Source organism: Rhinichthys klamathensis, unplaced genomic scaffold (assembly GCF_029890125.1).
Source record: "Rhinichthys klamathensis goyatoka isolate OS25496 unplaced genomic scaffold, OSU_Roscu_1.1 h1tg000585l_1, whole genome shotgun sequence".
NCBI classification, from domain to species: Eukaryota; Metazoa; Chordata; class Actinopteri; order Cypriniformes; family Leuciscidae; genus Rhinichthys; species Rhinichthys klamathensis.
In genome coordinates this window covers 1,390,003-1,412,142 of record NW_026607045.1, presented here as the reverse complement: position 1 = coordinate 1,412,142, position 22,140 = coordinate 1,390,003, and the positions used below count along the sequence as shown (strand labels likewise).

General features: G+C 40.5%; 1 protein-coding gene across 2 annotated transcripts in view; it reads left to right on the top strand.

The window, feature by feature from the left end:
- opcml (opioid binding protein/cell adhesion molecule-like) overlaps positions 1-22,140 on the top strand; it is a 179,606-nt gene that overhangs the window by 63,223 nt on the left and 94,243 nt on the right. The window contains exon 2 of one of the 2 annotated variants that reach the window (XM_056240190.1): positions 3,136-3,211. In XM_056240190.1, coding sequence (XP_056096165.1) covers positions 3,136-3,211 — 76 coding nt within the window. Of the gene's footprint in view, positions 1-2,463; positions 3,212-22,140 lie in introns of those variants that run through there. The other variant, XM_056240189.1, reaches the window with a different exon arrangement.

The window sequence follows — 22,140 nt, the reverse complement described above, 5'->3', positions numbered from 1 at the left end:
AACCGGAGTAACATTTTTGATTGAAAAGCTAAAGCGAAATGTGTTTACCTTGAAGACAGTGGCAGCCTCCTCTAACACAGTTACTGACTCCGATATGATCGCAAAGTCTGCAGTTGCCAGAGATTTAGTTGTTGAAATAGTATGTTAATGTCCTAGTTTTCTGGCCCAAATTGCTTTCGACCTTGAGGTTAAATATGGACATTTGCAGTGCACATATATAAGTATCTTGCCATTTGATAAGAAATTAAGAGATAATGAGCAAGATATGATATGCCAGAGTGCATTTAGACTAGAGGTGTCATACCACACTAATATACTTTGAAATAGTTCCATTCTCACATAGCTGGGTTATTACTACTATTTAACAGTAATTTTTAAGTCACAACTGCAAGATGTGGTACTATGTTTATCCAGTTGATTGGCATTTAAAATATATATAGGAAACTAAATAAAATTCACAATGTAAATTCTGATTGGATCAGCCATATTCAAACTATAATGACTGTAAAATGACTATAAATACACGCACATGTGACTGTATATTCTATATTAATGTGGCAATTTACTACGTTCCAAATTGTGTTACATTATTTAAAGGGTTGCTGGCCATTTTGGCAAGAAGAAAAAGAAAATGGTCAGTAATTTGGATTGGCAGATGGATAGCTGGATAAATATAGATGGATAGGTAATTCTAAATAATTGCAGCCTTTGCAACTAACAGAACCCCAGCACAAGGCAGACAGGAGTTAATCAAAAGTGACTGTAGTTATATCGCAAACAGCCTACGTGACCCACTTCGTGCCATATCTGTCTCTGTAAGACAACAGTAGATTCACATTTGTTTCTTTCTGTGGCTTCTTTCTGTTTCCATTCCTTCATGGTGATATTTATGTCTGTTTATATTAGTGGTGTTCACTGAGCAAAAATAACTGTGTAGAAATAGTCACTGTGCAAGACCTTTTGCTTACAGCTGAATATGCACATAATGGCGTAAGATCATCAATTGACCTGCATTGAAATGCTAACTATACAGTTATAACGTAGATATGAACTCATCATGACCCATTCAGAACAAAAACAGTGAAATGAAACATTCTTTCATCAGCCCACCCAAAGCTATATGGGATTGAACACAACTGAGCTTCCTCCAGAAAAACAAAAAACAGAAAAACAATTAAACAAAGAAAGATAATTGGTGCATTGCGTCTACAATGGGGATACGAATATTCTTATGGTTGGATTTTCCACATTTTTGCTAAATCAATCAGTTCAGGTGTTAAGGATCAGTAGACTTCTGTTGTTTTCCCCCTTCCCAGAATTATCATTAAATCAAGGGTATCATTTTCAACACATTACACTGAGGCATGGATTCACAGTACTAATTAGCTAAACTGATCTACAATTTGCTTAGGTCAGCCGGGTTTTAATTAAAACCAGTTGAATCAAACAAGCTTTTCGAGCACCAGTTAACATCAGAAGGAAGATATATATATTTTAATTAAATCTTATCACATGCCACACTTTCACTTGGCATGTTCATCATCATCATCATTTTAATGCAACGATCTCTGTTGAATGGTCAAATAACTCTTTTCCACCAATAAACCCCCTTTAACCCTTTCTCTCCCCGTTTATTTTGCTGTAATGAATCTACCATCAATGTAAACATAAACTAGTTTAGGTGGAGTGATTCATTTAGGATTAGTGAAAGACTGTGATGAACATGAGAATGATAATCCAGGATAAATCGCACACCACATAAACATATTTGGATACTGATCACTGTAATCTCTTATGAATGAAGTGTAATGGAAATATGCAAATAAGGCTAAATATGATGTCTTTAACAATTGAAATGTTGAAATGTTGCTGAAAATGATGTTTACCATAGGTCTGATTGCACAATCACATATTAAAACATGATTAAAATTTTTGGCTGATGTTGTATGCAGTACTAATCTGCCGATAAAAAAAAAAAAAGAAATATATATATATAAACATCTTAAAGCAGCCTAAGGTGGTTATCAGTTCTAAAAAAGCCAGGCTGGTCTGTTTGCTGGTTTTACAGGGGTTTTGGAGGGACACTTTTCATGTTGTCTTGGTGGGAGACAGGCTTTCTGACCATCTAAACCAGCTAAAAAACAATTTAGTAGCCTATGGTGTGTGGTATAGGCCTATATGAAATATATAACATGAATAATTTGAAAAAGCACAGGATGTTTGGTAGTTATATATCAGGACTAGCCTATATATCTTTAATGTAAGGAAATGCTGCTTAAAAAAAACGGTACGTTTTTTAAATTGTACGTCAATACCATTATGATAGATAGATAGATAGATAGATAGATAGATAGATAGATAGATAGATAGATAGATAGATAGATAGATAGATAGATAAAGTAAATATTTTCCTCATGCTCTGTGTTGACCTCAGCGCGTGCCGTGCACTGTCTGTCTTCTCCGCATGCGTTCACCCGAGTTCAGCTCTAGTTAGGGAGAGACAGGAACTGATGTGCAGTCAGTTTCCTCACCTATCCGAGCGCGAGAGCACCACAGACCGCGCGTCGAGCGCGTTCTCTCTGTTTCCAGGGGTGTTTCTGCCTTTTCCCACACAGCACACACACAGTCAACCCCGGAGCTGTTTACGCACTGAACATCCACTCGCAGTTGCGATCAGTTTGTGCGGGTCCTATTAAAGTGATTTTGAAAACGACAAGGATCAGAACGAGGCTGAAGCATCTTTAAGAGCGCGCGCATCTCCCTGAGAGCGCGAGCAACATATGTGCTGCCTCTGAAGACTCGGTATAGCACCTCTGTGTGTCTGAAAAACGCTTGAAAAAACGTTTCACCCGAACGCTGAAAACTTTAAAGGAATATTTATGAGCATTTGAGTGGATTTTCTGTCAGTAACACTAAGTAATACTCGTACTTTTGGAGATATTTAACGGACGGAATACGAAGTGAACGCTGCGTTCCGAGGGGATTGCATTTACGCTCCTTCAGTTATACGGTTCTTCTGTGCGGACGGAAGTTTCTGAGTTTTCTGACGAAAAATGGGCATAACTGGTTATTTTGAGCTGCAGTGGAAATGCCTGGTTATTGTGGCTCTAAGACTGCTGTTCCTTGTGCCCGCAGGAGTGCCAGCGAGAAGCGGAGACTCTTATTTAAAGGACAACATCACTGTCAGACAGGGAGACAGTGCTGTCTTGAAGTAAGTCAATGATTATATAATTTATTTACATTATGAGAAGTGTATGTTTCATGTTGTTCCTTTTCAAATTACATGCTTTTTGGATCGTCTTGCAAATACACGATTGTTAATTTGTGTAATCAATGATGTGATTAGAAGGTTAAACTTCAAGCATTCCAGTTTCAAATTAGTAACAGCTTTAAGTTTTCGTCTTTACTTTTTATTGAAATATAAATATTGTTATTAATCTGGCTGTGTTTGCACAGCTAATTATTATTTTTTTCTGCTGGAGTTGTTTTGGGAATCCGTGGTGAGATGCGATCTGTCTGGTAATGCAATCAGCATGCAGTCTCGTCTATGCAATCAGTTTTGGTGGCCTATTTAGATAAGTAGTTCATCAACAAATAAACATTTACTTCGACTCAATTCTCTATCCCCTCTCTTTCAGTGATTCTCGCTCATCCCTGCTTTTTCATCCCCCCTTCCTCTCTGTCTCAGTCACACACACTCATTTGTGGACGCCCACATGCACTTACAGTAGCATCATTGTTTTCTTACTTTTCCTCTAATGCTTATTCTGGGAAGTTATATAAACGTGGGTGAACAGGCAGTCGTTATTCCTGCAGGGGGAATTGGAGTAAAGTAGCCTATGTCTCTCCTTCGTTTTCGCCTTTGCTCTGCGCGTGGTACCAGACGCAGCAGGGAACGTTTTGAGTAGCATGAGACAGTGGCCTGTGCGCGTGTCCTTTGGCTCCAGAACCTCTTTCCAAAAGAACGTTTGGAACAAAGCTGCAAAACAACACTTACTGATGACGTCAAAACTCCGTCGATCTGTATAGATCATTATAGGGAAGTTTGATGCATGAATAAACCTCTTGAATAAAGAGTCATTCATGTGCAGAATCTCCCTTGTTTTATGCTAAATATGCATAAATGCATGTTGGGAATAGGGATAGATAGCTAGATAGATAGCTAGATAGATAGCTAGATAGATAGATAGATAGATAGATAGATAGATAGATAGATAGATAGATAGATAGATAGATAGATAGATAGATAGATGCACAATTCTGGATAAATTGAGAATCACCATTTTTTTTGTATAAAATAAAGATCACTATTGGGGCAGTCTATTTAAAAAGGATCACATTAATTAGAATGAATTCTTTTTTTAATGATTGATTCAATGACTCACCCAGAAAGACTTGCTTCATTACTGGATGAATCTTTTTTTTTTAATTTTTTTTTTTTTTACAAATTTCTTGAATGAATGGTTCAATGACAAATACATTGGCTGCTTCTGAATGCCACTTGACTTGTTGCCTCACTGCTCTATCAGGCAATGACTTTTGTAGGCAGTGTTAGCGCTCAAAGGTACCTCACAAAACTGATTTTGGATAGGCTTTTGAGTCAGCATAATGGTTTAAAGATCTACAACAAAATAGAGAGAGCTTTGGTGATAGATATGCGAATATTTAATTACTACAATAGTAATTTCTTGCTAGAAATGACATCAAAAGTGGAAAACACTGGTCAAAAACATACATTTACACACAAACTGACCATCAACCGCAACTTCAGTCAAACGCCATCTTTATAGTTTAGTTTCATAGAATGGAACACAGGATTGTGGGATATCAAAGGTAGCGAAGGATACATCTATGCTGCCTTTAAAAATTCGATGCCTTCATACCTTAGTTGGAACGCATCGTCTGAAGGCAAAATTTTTAAGCTTTCAGGCACAGCCATTTTTAAACAGTCACTTCTTGCTACAGTACTTACTGGCGTAGCGATGTAATTGTTACAATCTTTATTTGAATTGTCAAGTTACTTTCAATAGGTGATTTACTCTACTTTGATCGCTACCATAGACATCAGTGTTTATATCTGAACCATAAACCTTTATTCCAGTACTTATGTGATATTTGAATTAGCAACGCAGATTTGAATGTTTCACTGTGATCGTACTTGTCAAAGGTTAAATAGAGATCTGGGCAAATTGTTGTCATTTAGAAATAAGAACATGGGTGTTTAAATCGACATTGCGAACTTTTAATGATTAACCGTGCAGCTCTAATAAATAAATGTATATGTATGTATGAATGGATAGAGGGATTGCATGTCTGATTGACACTTTATTCCACCAATCAAAAGGTGAAATAGGAAATATAGTGGATGAGAACTTCATAAACCTCCATATGTGTGTAAAGAGGAACTAAGCGTTGCTCATTTATTCGTTTAGTCTTTCCATTGTTGGCTGAAATGTTTGGTGTTGGGCTAAATTATAAAAATACTTGTGGTTTAATAAACCTGTTGATAACCCTTAATTTTCTTGAGGAAACAAAGACTGAAATGTAATAATTGCTTGTGGATAAAAGTAGTTAATAATAGGATGCCGTTACTCTTACTGACATCAACATCAACATCTCACTGTCAACTGTTAATAACAAACAAGCCACATATTTGTCAGAAGGTACGCAAGTTATTAATTTCGTTAGCAATATTGAATGCTGCAAGTGTTGACTTTTGACTTTCCGATCTGTGAACTGTGTTAGAATCATGTCTAAAAGACACAAGAGAATCTCTGGACCTCATTTCTTAGTCCTTTTTTTCCACTTGAAGTCCTTCCACTTGAGAATTAAATGTGTCATACCATCTGTCAACCCAGAGTGCTGCTTTACCCCCTCCCTCTCTCTTAATTTAGCCATTCAAATACATTTATATTTTCTCAGCTATGTGGCACACTTTGTTTTGGTTCTTCCACTTTTTATTCACATTTGCATTAAGCTCAGACATGAACAATCTCCTTGTAAGAACAGGAAATTAGTACATTTCCATATAGCAACATTATATATTTTAAGGTCATGATTGTATTGATGTCTGGCAAAGCACATCTTTTTTGGTACTGATTGCCGCCAGTCATGTATTTTACTTTTGATCATGAGTTCAGCTTCCCCATAATGAAGAACTGTTGAGACAACCTGTCACAAACACTGTCACAGTGATGGCAGAACGCTCTTGCGTGCCCCAACTCCTCTGTAGCACTGATTCAAATGGCGACTGTTGCTGTGTGCCTGTGCACACCTGGAGATGTGTGGTGATTTATCTATCCCCCAAAGAAAAGCCATTTCAACTCAGCCAAAGCAAATGAAGGGTGGCAGACTTTAGCCAAGCCAGAAGCCATGGTTTCTACTTGGAAAAAAAACCTAGACATTTCTAAGGTAGCATTTTTCCTCTTTTGTTTTTGAAGGAAAAACACAACATTGTGGCAGAGCCTGTTCACTCTAACCACATGTGAAAGGTTGTCACTTTTTTGATGCACTGAAAAAAAAAAAAAGTCTGACTTATCGGTGTAGTGTGAAGCTGTAAGCTGTTGCATTCTGATAGTGTTTTAAAAATACATAAGCAGTGGTAGATTGATTGACAATGTATTGATGTCAACAAATTATTTGAATACCAACTGATGACACTTACATTTTTATTGTTGTTGTTGGCTTGATGAATATTAAGTGAGTAATTAATAGAAGTAATGAGCTTATTCATCATCTTGTGGCAAAAGATCCATCCATCCATCCATCCATCCATCCATCCATCCATCCATCCATCCATCCATCCATCCACCATCCATCCACAATCTATCTATCTATCTATCTCACATTTGGGAAAGCTGAAAGCAAACCTTCTCTAGTAAATGTTAAGGTATAGCCATTATAACAAAGTAGATTGATTCAAACAAAAATATGGATAATCTACTTTTTCAGATTATTTAATGTGGTTTCCAATATCTCTGTGTTGTCACAATGAGCAATATGTACAATGAAAAACAGGTTGTTTACCCTGATCTCTCCAGTGACACATCCAAGCAGTTTAATGGTATTTCTAGGTTTTATTTATAAACAACCAATTATGTTCATCCCCAGGAAACACTTTTATGACCGTAAAAATAATGTTAATGCCAGTGTAGGAGTTATTTGTTTGTACTTTATTAAAAGAGAGGAAAAAGAGCTGTCAATCAGAGAATCCTAAGTCAAGAATTCAATATCACTCTTATTAGTAAACTCATTGATCATAACCTGAGGTGTTTGGCTACCAGAGAAGCTTAATTGCCTGTCCTTTCTTATTCAGTTTATTAAACCTCTGGTTTGATTAAATCAAATAGAGTAACAAGCACCCACACACAAGGAAAGTGGCCACAAAAAAAACTACCTCTAGTAAATAAACAATTGTATATTAGAGAATTGTATATCTCTAACTGCTGTAAAATGTAAAAGCCCTGAACAAGTACCAGCACCACTGATGGGTATCAAACAAAGCACTACAACATGTTATTAATTGAAATGAGGGTCCTTCTCTGAAGCAAGCTGGAGGATGAAGTCTTAAGTGGACGCCCCCTGACCCGACTGTCAAAGTGACAGATGGTTGAAAGCTTCTCACAATGGTGATCTTCCTTATCAACATTACAGCACTAGGGATTTCAGCATAGTGTTTCTAGCAAATACACAACAGTCGCTTCACACAGTTAGCTTATATTATTTCGAACAGGAACATTTTGATATGATTGTGCTGAATTGAAACTGTTGTAGACAGTGGGAAGGTTGATGGTTCGTTAGTGGTGTTTTCTGTTTGTACTTCATGTAATTTTTGCCTGGGTCAGTAATTTTGTGGAACAACACTCTTCATAATGGCACTTGAACTCAAGTATTTGTTTTAATCTGCAGGGTATTTTAAAGACTAGTTCACCCAAAAAGAAAAAAAAAATTCGGTCATCATTTACGTACCCTCATGTTCCAAACCTTTATGAATTTATTATGACTGTGAATAACTGTGTAAAAAGTGAATATAGCGTCTAAAGCATTACTGGGCCCTATTTATTTAAATTGTATAAATGCTGAGACATTCTTCAAAATATCTTCTTTTTTTGTACTGCATAAGAAATAAAATCATACAGGTTTCATGCAACATGACGGTGAGTTTTTAATTTTTGGGGGAACCTCTTTTACATAAAGTGCACAAATCACAATGAGGTTGAGACTCAACAATCAAATATTTAAGAACATAGATTCAGTTAACAACACATGAAACATACAGTAACTTATGTAACAAAAAAACATAGGGCCAGATTTACTAAACAGGGCAAATTAGCACGAAAGCGCAATTCTAAAAAAGCGCAGTTCTCCGCGTGATCTGCTGGCGACACGCAAATTAATGAACATCATCATTTCCATTATGACCAACACAATCTACCAGGTAGCGTCTGGTTTAAGACGTACTATAATGTGCACAATTACCTCTAAATTGACTAGCGCAAACCATAGTTAATCACAGTGCATGATTCATTTTAATACTCTCCTCCCATAAAATTTGCGTCTGAAAGGGAAACTCCAACAAATGCATATGCAATAAGGTCAGCCGCAAAAATAACTGTGCCCATGACTTTTTAGCGCTAATTTTTCAGTGCGTGTCTTCAGTAAATCCTTACAGTTGTTTTTTAATGCCAAAAGAGGGATTACTCTGGTGCAAGCTGTTAGTAAATCTGGCCCATACACTCTTAAAAATAAAAGTTTGCTTTCGCAGTGATGCCATTGAAGAACTATTTTGGGCTCCTCAAAAAAAAAAAGAACCTATTTCTTTTTAGTGTGAAGACAATTTTAATAATACATAGAGTCTTAAAAATAAAAGTTTGCTTTCACAGTGATGCCATTGAAGAACTATTTTGGGTTTCTCAAAAAAAAAAGAACCTATTTATTTTTCTATAAAGAACCTTTTGTGTAATGAAAGAAAACATTCTTCATTGAACCATCGATGCCAATAAAGAACCTTTAATTGTAACCAGTCTAAATATTGTAATAAACAGTAAAAAGTGAACAGTAAAGCAGTATGTTAGCATGATTTATTCATGCCCCAGGACATGCTGGGAACTGTACTCCTGCCCTCAGCACAATTTAATCGTTAGACGGTGTGAAATAAGCAAGTATTTCTTATATTTTTCCCTATTCTATTCCAAGTCCACCCACTTTGAGATTTGAGGCATGATATTTGTTCATACTTTTTCAGGCATGAATCTTTGGATGAGGCAGATATGCTGGGAGAGGGTGCCTTTATCAAACCTGAGTCACCACCATAGGCAGTAAAGTTAAGTCTAGGTTGTGTAGGTGTGTCCTCTCCATACAGTATGAATATTTGTGTTTAAAAAAAAAAACACATTTCAAATAGATTTATTGCTAATTGGGTTCATACAAACATCAAGCTGCTGTGCTGTTCACATCCCATGCACACACTCCAGACAAATGATTTTTAAGAATTGTTATTTTTTTTGTAATATAATATAATATAATATAAAATAAAATAATATGATATAAGCCAAAACATTGGCTTAGAGATAATCTGACCCAGTCAAGGCGAAGATGCCCATTTCTCCAGCATTCAACATGTTGATTACGAGAACTGATTGTTTGCTTACCATCTAATCTGCCCAGGCCTTAATATGTGGCCTTGTTTGGAGATGATCAACAATATTTGCTTCACCTGTGACTGGTCATAATGTTTTGGCTCATCAGTGTAATAATTTGTATACCCCAATATGTGGTCCCAACCAACATTTCTAAGGCAGCAAATCAGAATTCACTATCATTAATAAATTAATATATAGAGATTATCAATAAGTGATGTGATGATGCCACTCTGCTGTTAAATTATGTATTTTAGCAAACATTCTAAAAGGGACTCTATTGTCATGGGATGTGAGCTGTCATTGATGTTATTCTTTGTGGAGTGCACAGCTCTCATTTGTGAGCCTTAGGGTACTCGTATTATAAAATTAGCACAGGAGCAAGGGCAGGCCATACTGTCTCTGTAATGCTCCACCAGTCACTGTCTTATGGGTGCAAGTTTAAGGTAATGCTTCTAATGATTTGCACACTAATGATCTGAACTGTTCTAGTTATTACTTAACAGGTCCAATAAGCAGTTTTACTGACAATCCTAGTTCAAAACATTCTTTTTCTGAGCTAATTTCAGATTTAAATTTCAGATTTTATATATATATATAAAAAATATTTCACAGATTGTTAACATCACTGCTTGGTATTACAGTAAAAACATAATTTCATGAATTCTTGAATAAATGAATGCACAAGTAACGATACTGCAGTATCACGGTCATAAAATGATATATACTGTAGTCACAATAGGAATTCTGCATTTTCCAGATGTTTGGTATGGACATGAGGATCTTTCCTATTCAGACATTACATTTTTATACTTGCGAAAGGTTCATTCTCTAGGGTTTCAGGGACAGTGAAGTTGTATATTTATAGACAGGTCTTTTCCCCACCAAACACAGGTCTTAGAAAAGTGTGGCAACATATGGTTGTGTTTTGGTGACAATAGCCCCTTTCACAGATACAGTCTTTACTGGTAAATTACTGGTAAATTACTGGTAATAGATCGTGTGTGAACAGGACCTTTTAAAAAATACCGGTAAATTGGTTCCGGCAATTTACCGGTAAGGGGAGTTGTAACATTACCAGTAATTTACCGGTAATGTGCTCTGTGTGAATGCGGAATGAAGATTACCGGTATGATCACATGCAAGGTCAGAACTCGCTGACGTAAGAAGTCTACTTTGGGCCAAGTTCATATGAGATGACGTGAATACTCAGCACTGTTTACAGTATTATGCTTTTTAATAGTTTTTCTTTGTAAATAGAAATAGCGCGTTAGTAATGTGCGCCTATAGGCGGGTCCACAGCGCGCGTACACTCTGCTTATTAAACACACAGCAGCACACAAACATGCCAAATATTTAAAATAAAAGGATTACAATGTAAAAGATTATTATTGTGTACATAAAGATATGGTGGAATCCGGCTTGTCCCGTAGATGATCTGCTTGCGCACGAGCAGTTCCATTTGCGCTCTGGAGACGCGTTCGGTCTTTCCACTAACAAATTCCGTCATGTAAATAGCAAATCCGCCATGGCGCGAGTGCAACTGGCATTTAAAGGGAATGGGAGATGAGACTCTGATTGGTTTAACACACGTAAATCCCAAAACACACCCATTACTCATTAAGAGAATAGGGACAACCCTTTTAGACCATGCACCAGGCGCGCCGACCATTTTTCCCGTCGTTAAACTAGCAAAAGTGGATTCGGACAGGCCCTAAGTGAACTTGCGCCCTGCGCTTTAGACCATGTGCTTAGATCATTAAAATAGGGCCCTAACTCTCATAGCACAATGCAGGACTAGCTAACAGCAAACAATGAACAAGACTATTTAAATGTTGAGCAAGCAATCTTATTGGCTGCAGGATCAGCAGAGGCCAATCATCTTGTGCCATGCAGTAATGATTGCTTGCATGCTGCATGTAAAGGACGTATTAGTCTGCACCCTTTAGAGTTTATGACTGAACTAAATACACTCACCTAAAGGATTATTAGGAACACCATACTAATACTGTGTTTGACCCCCTTTCGCCTTCAGAACTGCCTTAATTCTATGTGGCATTGATTCAACAAGGTGCTGAAAGCATTCTTTAGAAATGTTGGCCCATATTGATAGAATAGCATCTTGCAGTTGATGGAGATTTGTGGGATGCACATCCAGGGCACGAAGCTCCCGTTCCACCACATCCCAAAGATGCTCTATTGGGTTGAGATCTGGTGACTGTGGGGGCCATTTTAGTACAGTGAACTCATTGTCATGTTCAAGAAACCAATTTGAAATGATTCCAGCTTTGTGACATGGTGCATTATCCTGCTGGAAGTAGCCATCAGAGGATGGGTACATGGTGGCCATAAAGGGATGGACATGGTCAGAAACAATGCTCAGGTAGGCCGTGGCATTTAAACGATGCCCAATTGGCACTAAGGGGCCTACAGTGTGCCAAGAAAACATCCCCCACACCATTACACCACCACCACCAGCCTGTACAGTGGTAACAAGGCATGATGGATCCATGTTCTCATTCTGTTTACGCCAAATTCTGACTCTACCATCTGAATGTCTCAACAGAAATTGAGACTCATCAGACCAGGCAAAATTTTTCCAGTCTTCAACTGTACAATTTTGGTGAGCTCTTGCAAATTGTAGCCTTTTTTTCCTATTTGTAGTGGAGATGAGTGGTACCCGGTGGGGTCTTCTGCTGTTGTAGCCCATCCGCCTCAAGGTTGTGCGTGTTGTGGCTTCACAAATGCTTTGCTGCATACCTCGGTTGTAACGAGTGGTTATTTCAGTCAAAGTTGCTCTTCTATCAGCTTGAATAAGTCGGCCCATTCTCCTCTGACCTCTAGCTTCAACAAGGCATTTTCGCCCACAGAACTGCCGCATACTGGATGTTTTTCCCTTTTCACACCATTCTTTGTAAACCCTAGAAATGGTTGTGCGTGAAAATCCCAGTAACTGAGCAGATTGTGAAATACTCAGACCGGCCCGTCTGGCACCAACAACCATGCCACGCTCAAAATTGCTTAAATCACCTTTCTTTCCCATTCTGACATTCAGTTTGGAGTTCAGGAGATTGTCTTGACCAGGACCACACCCCTAAATGCATTGAAGCAACTGCCATGTGATTGGTTGATTAGACAATTGTATTAATGAGAAATTGAACAGGTGTTCCTAATAATCCTTTAGGTGAGTTTATATATTCTGATTTGTGGTAAATGGGAAATAGAAGTAGTTGTAACTCCTCTTGTAGGGTTTACTTGTGTCTGAGAGGTCACTGGCCTGTTCCATCTTTTGCTCATTGATATAAATCAAAACCTTGCAGATATCTTATGTGATTTGCGTTACTCCCTCTCTGGAACAGACAGTCCATCCACTGTGATTCTCCATTCTCAGTTGTTGCTGAGCAAATCAAATATTAATGCTTTTGCAATTTTTTCAGAAGATGTGGCAAGATTAAACTTGCTACACTAAAACAACAACAATCTAACATGACTTTTCACCGTAAGCTCTTTTATGATTGATGTATTGCATTGTGACAGTTTTGATATCTCTGTACTCCTTTCAGATTATTCTTAACATTTTGCTTAAGCAATATTCTGAAATATGATGCTTTGCAGTCACGTGTTTGTGATGTGCGAGAGAACCTAAAGTCAGTTTATAAAACTCATTTGCAGTTTTATCACTTGGAACAAAAACAGGCTGAGACATTTTCACATTTTCATAGTCATGTAGGTTCACTCTGTCTGATTTATTTGTATCGTTAGCATACGCTGTAAAAAAAACTATTTTTCGAAGTTGTAAATAAAACAGAGATTAGTGAATTGTGTTTTCAAGAAAATCCTATTTCTGTCTTTCTACAGTACTTAAATTTCATGTTTTAATTCAATGTGTTATTTGTTTCTTTGCAATGATTTGTGAAATGTACTAGCAATTTCTGAGTGAAAATTGTTTCAAGTAAATCCTACACAAAAAAAAGTGCAATACAAGATTTTTTTCCCAACTTGGCTTTTAACATTGTTTTATCAAATGCTGATTTGCAAATAGAAAAGCAAAGATTATATTACTTTAGTATTCTTTATCACTCAGCGTCTCATTACACTCTACATTAGAAATTACTCTCAGTAATGTGTCCTGGGAACTGCCTGATAGCTTGTGTGTTTTTTATTTTTTTATTTGACATTCACCCAAGCTTTCTCTGCACAGTTTACTGTAAGTGACTAAAGTACGTATAAAGACAGCAGATGCACTTTGATGTGCACTGAAGCCTGCAGCTCAGCATTGACCAATATTGACAGGCTGAGAGAATAGCTATGCTGTCGAAGGCTTGCGTTGCCTTTAGGGACATTAAAAGCATTCACACTTTGATTATCTCTTAAATATACTGTCTGATATTTCTGATGCAATCCCCTGAAAGTAAAAAGCCTTAAATTGGTCTTCTTTAGCATTGATTTAATAGCCTGCATTAGTAGTCACAGTTTGTAGTCAAAGTTTTGCTGACTTTCCCCAGTTTGGCCTGCCTATTTTTGCTTCTGTGCATGCTTTATATAATGCACAATGATAAAGCATTCTCTGCATAAATAAATTATAATGGTATGAATGTGAAGGGTGCCTTTTTTCTTACTTTTTGATGTTTTCGCAATATTTGAAGCTGTATTTATCATAGGCTACCCTCATTGTGCAAAGAATGTTAATATATACTGTATATTCTATTTCGTATGTATCCAACTGGCTTAGGATTAGATAATAAGGGAATAAAGAAATAGAAAGAAATATTTTATCATATTTTTAAGTTGGCTTGGAAACAACAATGTAACAGCTGTACATATGATTTAATATATTTTGGACACTTGTGCGTTATAGGATAAATGTGCATTTGTTTAACAGGAAGTGGATTTTTTTTGTTTTTTTTCATTGTCATGCTTTGGAGGCTGAATCAGGAAAATAATAGCTTGTAAAATGTTTTCAATTGAAAAATTTCAATAGCCCTCAGACTCGATTTGTCTTAAAGGGTCACTCCACCCATTTGCATTAAGAGGTCCATTGTTAGACAACCAGTCATACTATTGAATGGTCGTGCAACATTCTTTCATTTTCCCCTGAGACGAGAGAAATCTACTATTTACCTTTTTCACTTCCTCCTACAATGACGCAAAAATCGTCATTTGACGTCATTGTAGGAGGAAGTGTAAAAAGGGGGGATTTCTGTATAGACTACAAGCACAAATTCCCACCCTTTCAAACCCGCCCATAGGGGGTTGTGCCAATGCGCTAACAGAGCTATCACAGATCAGTGGCTGGGACTTCACTTGCAGATACTGAAAGCAATATCAGCCATCTTGTTTATAAGCTAAGCTAACAAGCGCTGTGGATATAGGAAGTTACGACAATGACGGAAGAAACTAAACATGATATGGAAGTAGAGGATTTTGAAATTCTGCTGCTCGAATCCGCTGTTCGTGGCTATCTTTACGAGCCGCAATATAGTGAAGAGCAGCTGAGGCTGATGGAGGATCAGGAGGCGGCTGCCTTTCGCGGACAAGAAGCCCGGACTGGGTCGAGCTGAGGCGGGCTGCTGGTGCGTGTGCTCTCGCTGTGCGCTACGGACACAGATAGAGTCCGTCTGCTGCAGAGAATTTCAACGATCGCAATTTCTCCTGGACGAAATCTCTGAATCAGACGACCACACGGACGTTTGTGTTGTGATGTGAACCATCCTAGTTTCGCCTGACTGAACATCCAGGTAACATGCAATAATTCACCATATAGAAAGAAATACAAACGAGTAATTCACTAATGAGTTTGCCAATGTAACGGGGTTCGTTGTTGTGGGAAGAAGGAGGCTGGAACCGGCGAACATTTAAACATTTTAATAGTAAAATAAACAAATACAAAACAAAAGTATAAGCCAGCTGGCCACACACAACAGAAACAAAACATAAAATCAGGCCTGTTCCTTTTGTGCTTCCGCTCCTCCGTGAGAGATATGAGACCGCTGCACAGGTGTCATTCATTATCACTCGCGTCGTCCTCTCACGTCCCTCGCCCTCGTCCTGCTCGCCACAGCCAACTAACTAGACATTTTTTGTGAAATGAATTTCAAACTCATTTGGCAGCTAGCCTTCTTGTAGACGGAAGAGTGATTTCTCTGATGTTTGCGCTGTTCTGGATTAACGTAGTGGGAGTGGCTTGCGGAGCTGTGCAACGTGGTGCATTGTGGGAGTTGTTGTCTTACATACAAATGCGCCCCAAAGTTATTTTCTGTCTTTTCTCGGTCAAGAGGGCACCAAATTCAAAATTCCTTTTACATTTCGACTACATATATAACCCACTTTCAATAAAGATTAATGTTGAAATGGGTGGAGTGACCCTTTAAGTAATCGTGATATGCATACCCTCAGCTGGATTGCTGAACATTTTAACGGTTCGCTTCAGCTCATGCCTGAAGTTCTGATAAAAGCAGAAAGTAGCGAGGCCAGTCTGTGCAATTATTCAGGCATAGATCCTTCAGACCCTGTCAGTTTTACCTGAATCTTGGCCTCCTCTTAATTCTTTCTTTAAGCCCGAATGGATCTTTGATTGACCAGGGGCAACAGGAAGATAGAGAGAGGAAATACTAACTGCTGGCCCATCTGTCTATATGTCAGCTGTTGTAGGTGGACAAAAAACGGCCCAACTCTCAGAAGGTTTTGTTTGTTGAAGTGTTTATTTTTGGACATGTACCAGTAAATATCTGTGTACATTGTGCTTTTATCTTCTTTTTTTTTCCCACAGCTTACATATATAAAAGGGATAGTTCACCCAAAACTCCATATTGTTCAAAACCTGCTGTTATTTCCTTTAACATGGAACACAATAGGTGAAAAAAAATGAAGATTGCTTTTATGTCCAAATAAGAATTTGGGCTTTTTAAAGGTGTTTTTGTTGATTTTGAGGTCAACATGCACTGTTGTTGTTTGACTGCGAAGAAATAAAGTCATATGAGTTTGGAAAAACCTGAGGGAAAATACTTGATGGATTGTATGTTATGAATAAATAAAACATAGATTTTTTTCCCAGTGGAGAGAATATACACATAAGATACCTCATTTGTGTATTGCTTTTATATAATAGTTCAAAAGACAAGTATGTAAACAAGTAAGGAAAAAACAACGAGTGTCACAAAAACCCTCTTTTGTGTGGAATTACTTTCTTAAACAAAAGTCCAAAATTGCTAGTTTGAAAGTAGCAACCATTATTTTCAGAATTGACAGTTACTTTGTCTGTTTTTGTTCCGTCAACGAAAATAGCAACACAGTAGCGGTGTTTCGTTTGAATGAATCAGCCTTTAAAAAAAAAAAAAAAAAAAAAAAACATTCCATGACTCACTTACAAAGACAGTCACTTGTGTCACTTCGTTCCTGAATGAATCAGGGTTTTGAACTAATTAGTTGAATGAATGATTCAATGACTCACTCATAAACACTGTTGCTTGTTTTGTTCCTTAATAAATCCGCTGTTTTGAACAAATTGGTAAAATGTGTGATTACGGTTAGTGACTTACTCATAAAGATAGTAACTATACCACCTACTGGTTTAACGATTTAACTGCAGAAAGAGTCTTTGGATGACAATGTTTCCTTTGAGATGATAGCCAAAACTGGGCAAGATGAAGTGGCAGTCTCTAATTTAGATGCCACTCACACTAACGACATTTCGGAGTTTAATAGAGTGACCTCTCTTGGGGGGTTCTGTAGACATGTGCAAAAGGAGATTAATCAATGTACAAATATGCATTTGTTTTGTAGAAAATTAAAGGTTTGCACTGGAACAAAGGAAAAATGAACAGTATGCACACCCCTTTTCAGGTGACCTTTTAATACAGATTTCATGGCGTCTGTAATTTCACTATGAAGCAGAACAGGAACAAAAGAAACTCAAATGCAATTTAAATGGAATAGCAATTGTTTCCTCACAAGACTGGATCTTCATATACTGCATGTACAGAGCATAACGTATGACTGCCTGGCAGCGCAAACCTCTGCTTGTGCCCTCATTTCCTTAGAGGTGCAAATACAATCTTTTTGCTTTCAGCGCTGTCTGTGGTATGAGTGTGTGTGCGTGAGAACTGATGAAGTGCCAGGGCTTCCAAAAGGAACACGAATTGGCTCTCAGGTGTTTTATAAAAGATTGCGGTGCGGTTTTAGATTAGTGTGCGTCAGGATTTCCTTTGAAGACAATGGTCTGGTAATTAGGTAGAGTTCTGCAGTAAAAGTGGACTTGATTGTATTAGGGTCTCCAAAGAGCATCATCAACAAAAGCCTAAAGTACTGTCAAGTCAAGCACTGGAGATCTTGTGCTATCAAAAACATTAGGAGACTTTCATAAAGCGGGAGACTATCTGATGACACTCATAATCAATGACTTTTATTGCAGTTTCATGCCCTGGCTGTTATGTAATGCGTAGTCCCAGTCTCATACGGCACATCCACTGTCCAACCAGTCAGTTCGCTGACCGTCTGATGCTTATTGCACACATCTGATCTGACTAGCTACATTAATAATGAGTTTTAAAAGTTGGTCATCTTACTTGTCACTTCCTGACTGGGTGGATTTTGGCCAGAATAATCTGCATTGAAGTCTTGAAAGTCTTGCATTTACAGTAACTTATTAACTTACCACATATTGTGCTTTTTATTCGAACTGACTGTCTGTGGATTAATTGCAAGCTCACGTCTGGTGGAGAGATCTGAGGTTAAGTGCTCAGCTCAAGGGCACAGTGGTGATAGAGCAGGACTGTGATATTAGTAAGTCCCCAGTTCCTGTCCCACTCCTGCTCGGGGCTGAACCTTTGTGTCTGCGTTTCAGAATCTTAACTATTAGGCGACTACAACCCATGTATTTGCTTGACAGAGAGTTTGACATCTTGAGAGCTAAATCATCTTGAGGTGAAACCTCACAGGCAGCTTGAAGGGGGTATTGTTTTTCCTAGGAATACAATGTGCTGTAATTAAACTGAAATGGGTTCTGACTTCCTCTCTGTACGACTGCCTCAATTTTCATTTGGGTAGTGTTTGAGTGGGCTGGATAGATTTTATTTAATGTATATGCAGCTGTCAAAAAAGTCTCATGGATTTAGGGGAAATGGATTGTTGGAATCCCAAAAAAATGTGTATTTTTTCTAAGAGTAGAAAAGAACATTTCTATTATTATTCTATTTATTTTTGCCAATTAGAACATCCATCTGAAAAAAAATGTGTGTGACTTTCAGACACTACTCTTATTTTCTTTCCTATTCTATTCTATTCTATTCTATTCTATTCTATTCTATTCTATTCTATTCTATTCTATTCTATTCTATTCTATTCTGTGCCAGTTCTATAAGTCTCATTTGTTAGCATTAATTAATGCAATCAGCAATATATTTTTACAGCAATTATTAACCGTTGTTAATGTTATAGGTAATAAAATGTTCTTGTCAATGTTAATTCACAGTGCAATAACTAATGTTCCCTATCGGTCAGTCACTACAACGTAGGTCAGACTGACCAATAGGAATCTCGCTAGAGAGGCCAATCTACTTCGAGTGAAACTAAAACAAGCCAATGCACATTGGCATGCAATCATTTGCATCAGCTGCGCGTCCTCGTCAGCGCGGGTATTTAACAGCAGCTGTTATGATTGCACGCTAGCTTTTTGCTTCGGAGCCAAACGCTTCATGTTAAACCTACAGAGTGTTACTAAGCGAGCCTCTTCTTTGGACCTCTCCTTCCCGGTGCGGGCGTTACAGCACGGCAGCGCGAACAGTCGTCTTTTTCTCTCTCCTGTCTGTGGTGTTGAGCAAACCAAAAAGCTGTTGTAACAGCTGGTAAGGTGCGCCGTACGAGCGCTCAAAAGCTGTTTTCACAGCTGGTAAGACAGCGAGAGAGAGAGAGAGAGATCGCGCACAGACAGGTGCACATTCCTGTCTGTGTTCGCAGTGACTGTTCCCCTGCGTGTTTCAGCACCAGTGAGAGCAGTCCCTAAAAGAGCTTACACAAATAGAGAGCGTCTTTTAAAAAGAAAAAGATGACTTTCTATTTGTGTGTTTCTGGATGCGGTCGTTACCTGGGCTCACAGGATGGTCACAAACGCTGCCTCGTGTGTCTGGGCATTGAACACGCTGAGGCAGCGTTTGTGGATGAGTCATGTACCCATTGTGGGAAGATGACCATCGCGGAGCTACGGTCGAGACTCCTGTTCCTGCAAAGGGGCGGAGTCCCCGTGCCTCTGCCTCGTTCCAATCCTCCTCAGAGGGTTGCTTCGGGCGGGGGCGCGGGTGACCTGAGGATCACGGTGAGCGCGTCTCCTTCGGGGAACCAACCCCCTAGGAGCCCTCACCCCTCTCATGCTCCGCAGCCAGTTGAGCTTCCATTGGAGAAAGCTGGACCATCCTCGAGGTGTGTACCGGTTGTCTCCTTTGGGGCTCCCAGTGACCAGATGTCGATCGCTGCATCGGAGGGTGGGTCAGACTTCTCTGCGGACGACGACTCGGCACCGCTGCCTCCTTCGGGGGTGCCAGCGGTGCCTGAGACGGACCCGGAGATGATGGCCATGCTCTCCCGGGCCGCCAACGGGGTCGGGCTCGTGTGGAATCCTCCACCGTGTCCCGAACCCTCGAGGTTGGATGATTGGTATCTCGGGGTGGCGCGCGCTGGTTCTCAGCAACCCACCCCAGTGCCTTTCTTCCCGGAAGTGCATGAGGAGCTTACGGGAACGTGGACGGCACCTTTTACTGCCAGAAACCGTTCCGGTGGCTCCTCCTCCCTCACCACCCTTGATGGCGGGGCAGCTAAGGGATACACGCGCATCCCGCCAGTGGAGCGGGCCGCTGCAATGCAGCTGTGCCCTAACTCCACTCGGCGCGGAGAACCGTGTCTTCCTTCCCGGGCCTGTAGGTACTCGTCGGACCTATTCGACGAGGCTTACAAGGCCTGTGGGGAAGCTGCCTCTGCCATGCACGCCATGGCGTTGCTGCAGGTCCATCAGGCCAAGGCACTGAAGGACCTGCACGAGGGTGGTCATGATCCACAAGTTCTCCAGGAACTTCGTGCCGCAACGGACCTCGCGCTTCGTGCGACGAAGGTCACCGCGCGGTCAGTGGGTCATGCGATGTCCACCTTGGTGGTCCAGGAGCGCCATCTCTGGCTGTGTCTGGCAGACATGAGTGAGGCTGAGAAGCTCCGGTTCCTCAACTCCCCCGTGTCCCAGACCGGCCTCTTCGGCGACGCGGTCGAGAACTTCGCCCAGCAGTTCTCGGCTGTACAAAAGCAGACTGAGGCCATCAAGCATATCCTGCCGCGGCGGTCAGCTGCTGCCTCCAACCCACCGCCTGCGGCTCCTCAGTCTGCTCGTCGCCGGGGGCGTCCTCCTGCGTCTGCCCCTGCTCCCGCGCTGCAGCAGCAGCCTCCACCTAAACGGCGCCGTGGAGCCAGTCGCAGGCAGGCCGCCCCGCCCGTCCAGGCCCCCGCCAAGAAGGGTGGCAAAGCCAGAGGTAAGCGGCCCCAGGACGGGCGACCCGGAGATGGAAGGGACTGCTCTCCAGGAGACGATGACCGCATCGCTCCTTCCCCCGGAAGAGGGCCGGGTGGAAAATCCTGTGTTTCGTTTTGTTCCGCCGCTGGCCTTAAAACCAGCGGTACCCAAATTTTCAATAAAAGAGCAGTTTCTGCCATCTCTGGGTCCGAAGAGGACCCGGAGAGCAGTGGGGGGACAGAATCCTCACCACTCTCATCCGCCTCCTCTGTCGCCAGTGAGCAGCAGTGTGCAGTTCGAGAACGCCACCGAGCCGCCTCCTGCACCTCCTGCCCCGTGGAACCAGGTAAGTGCTGCACAGCACACACAGACCCTGCTACGGGCCGCCTCCCAGAGAGAGCCTCCCGAGCCACGTCCCTGTGTTCCACCTCGCTGCCCCACTCCGGGTACGCCTACAGTCCCTTTGGTCCCGCTTGCACGGTCTCTGAGAGCCTGGTTAGCGCTCCCCAGTCCGTCTCGCTGGCTCATTCGGACCATCAGGCTCGGCTTTGCGATTCAGTTCGCCCGGCGTCCCCCCAAGTTTCGGGCCATCCACTCCACTACAGTGAGAGCAGCCGATGCCCATGTCTTGCGTGCGGAGATCGCAGTCCTACTGGCGAAGGACGCGATAGAGCCGGTCCCTCCAGCCGATATGGGGTCAGGGCACTACAGTCCCTACTTCATTGTACCCAAGAAAGGTGGTGGGTTACGACCGATCTTGGATCTGCGAGTTTTGAATCGGAGCCTCTACAAGCTACCGTTCAAAATGCTCACGCAGAGACGCATTTTCGGATGCATCCGTCCCCAAGATTGGTTTGCAGCGATCGACCTGAAGGACGCGTACTTTCATGTCTCGATTCTTCCTCGACACAGGCCGTTTCTGCGCTTTGCGTTCGAGGGTCGAGCATATCAGTACAAGGTCCTGCCCTTCGGGCTGTCCCTGTCTCCCCGTGTCTTCACGAAAGTCACGGAGGG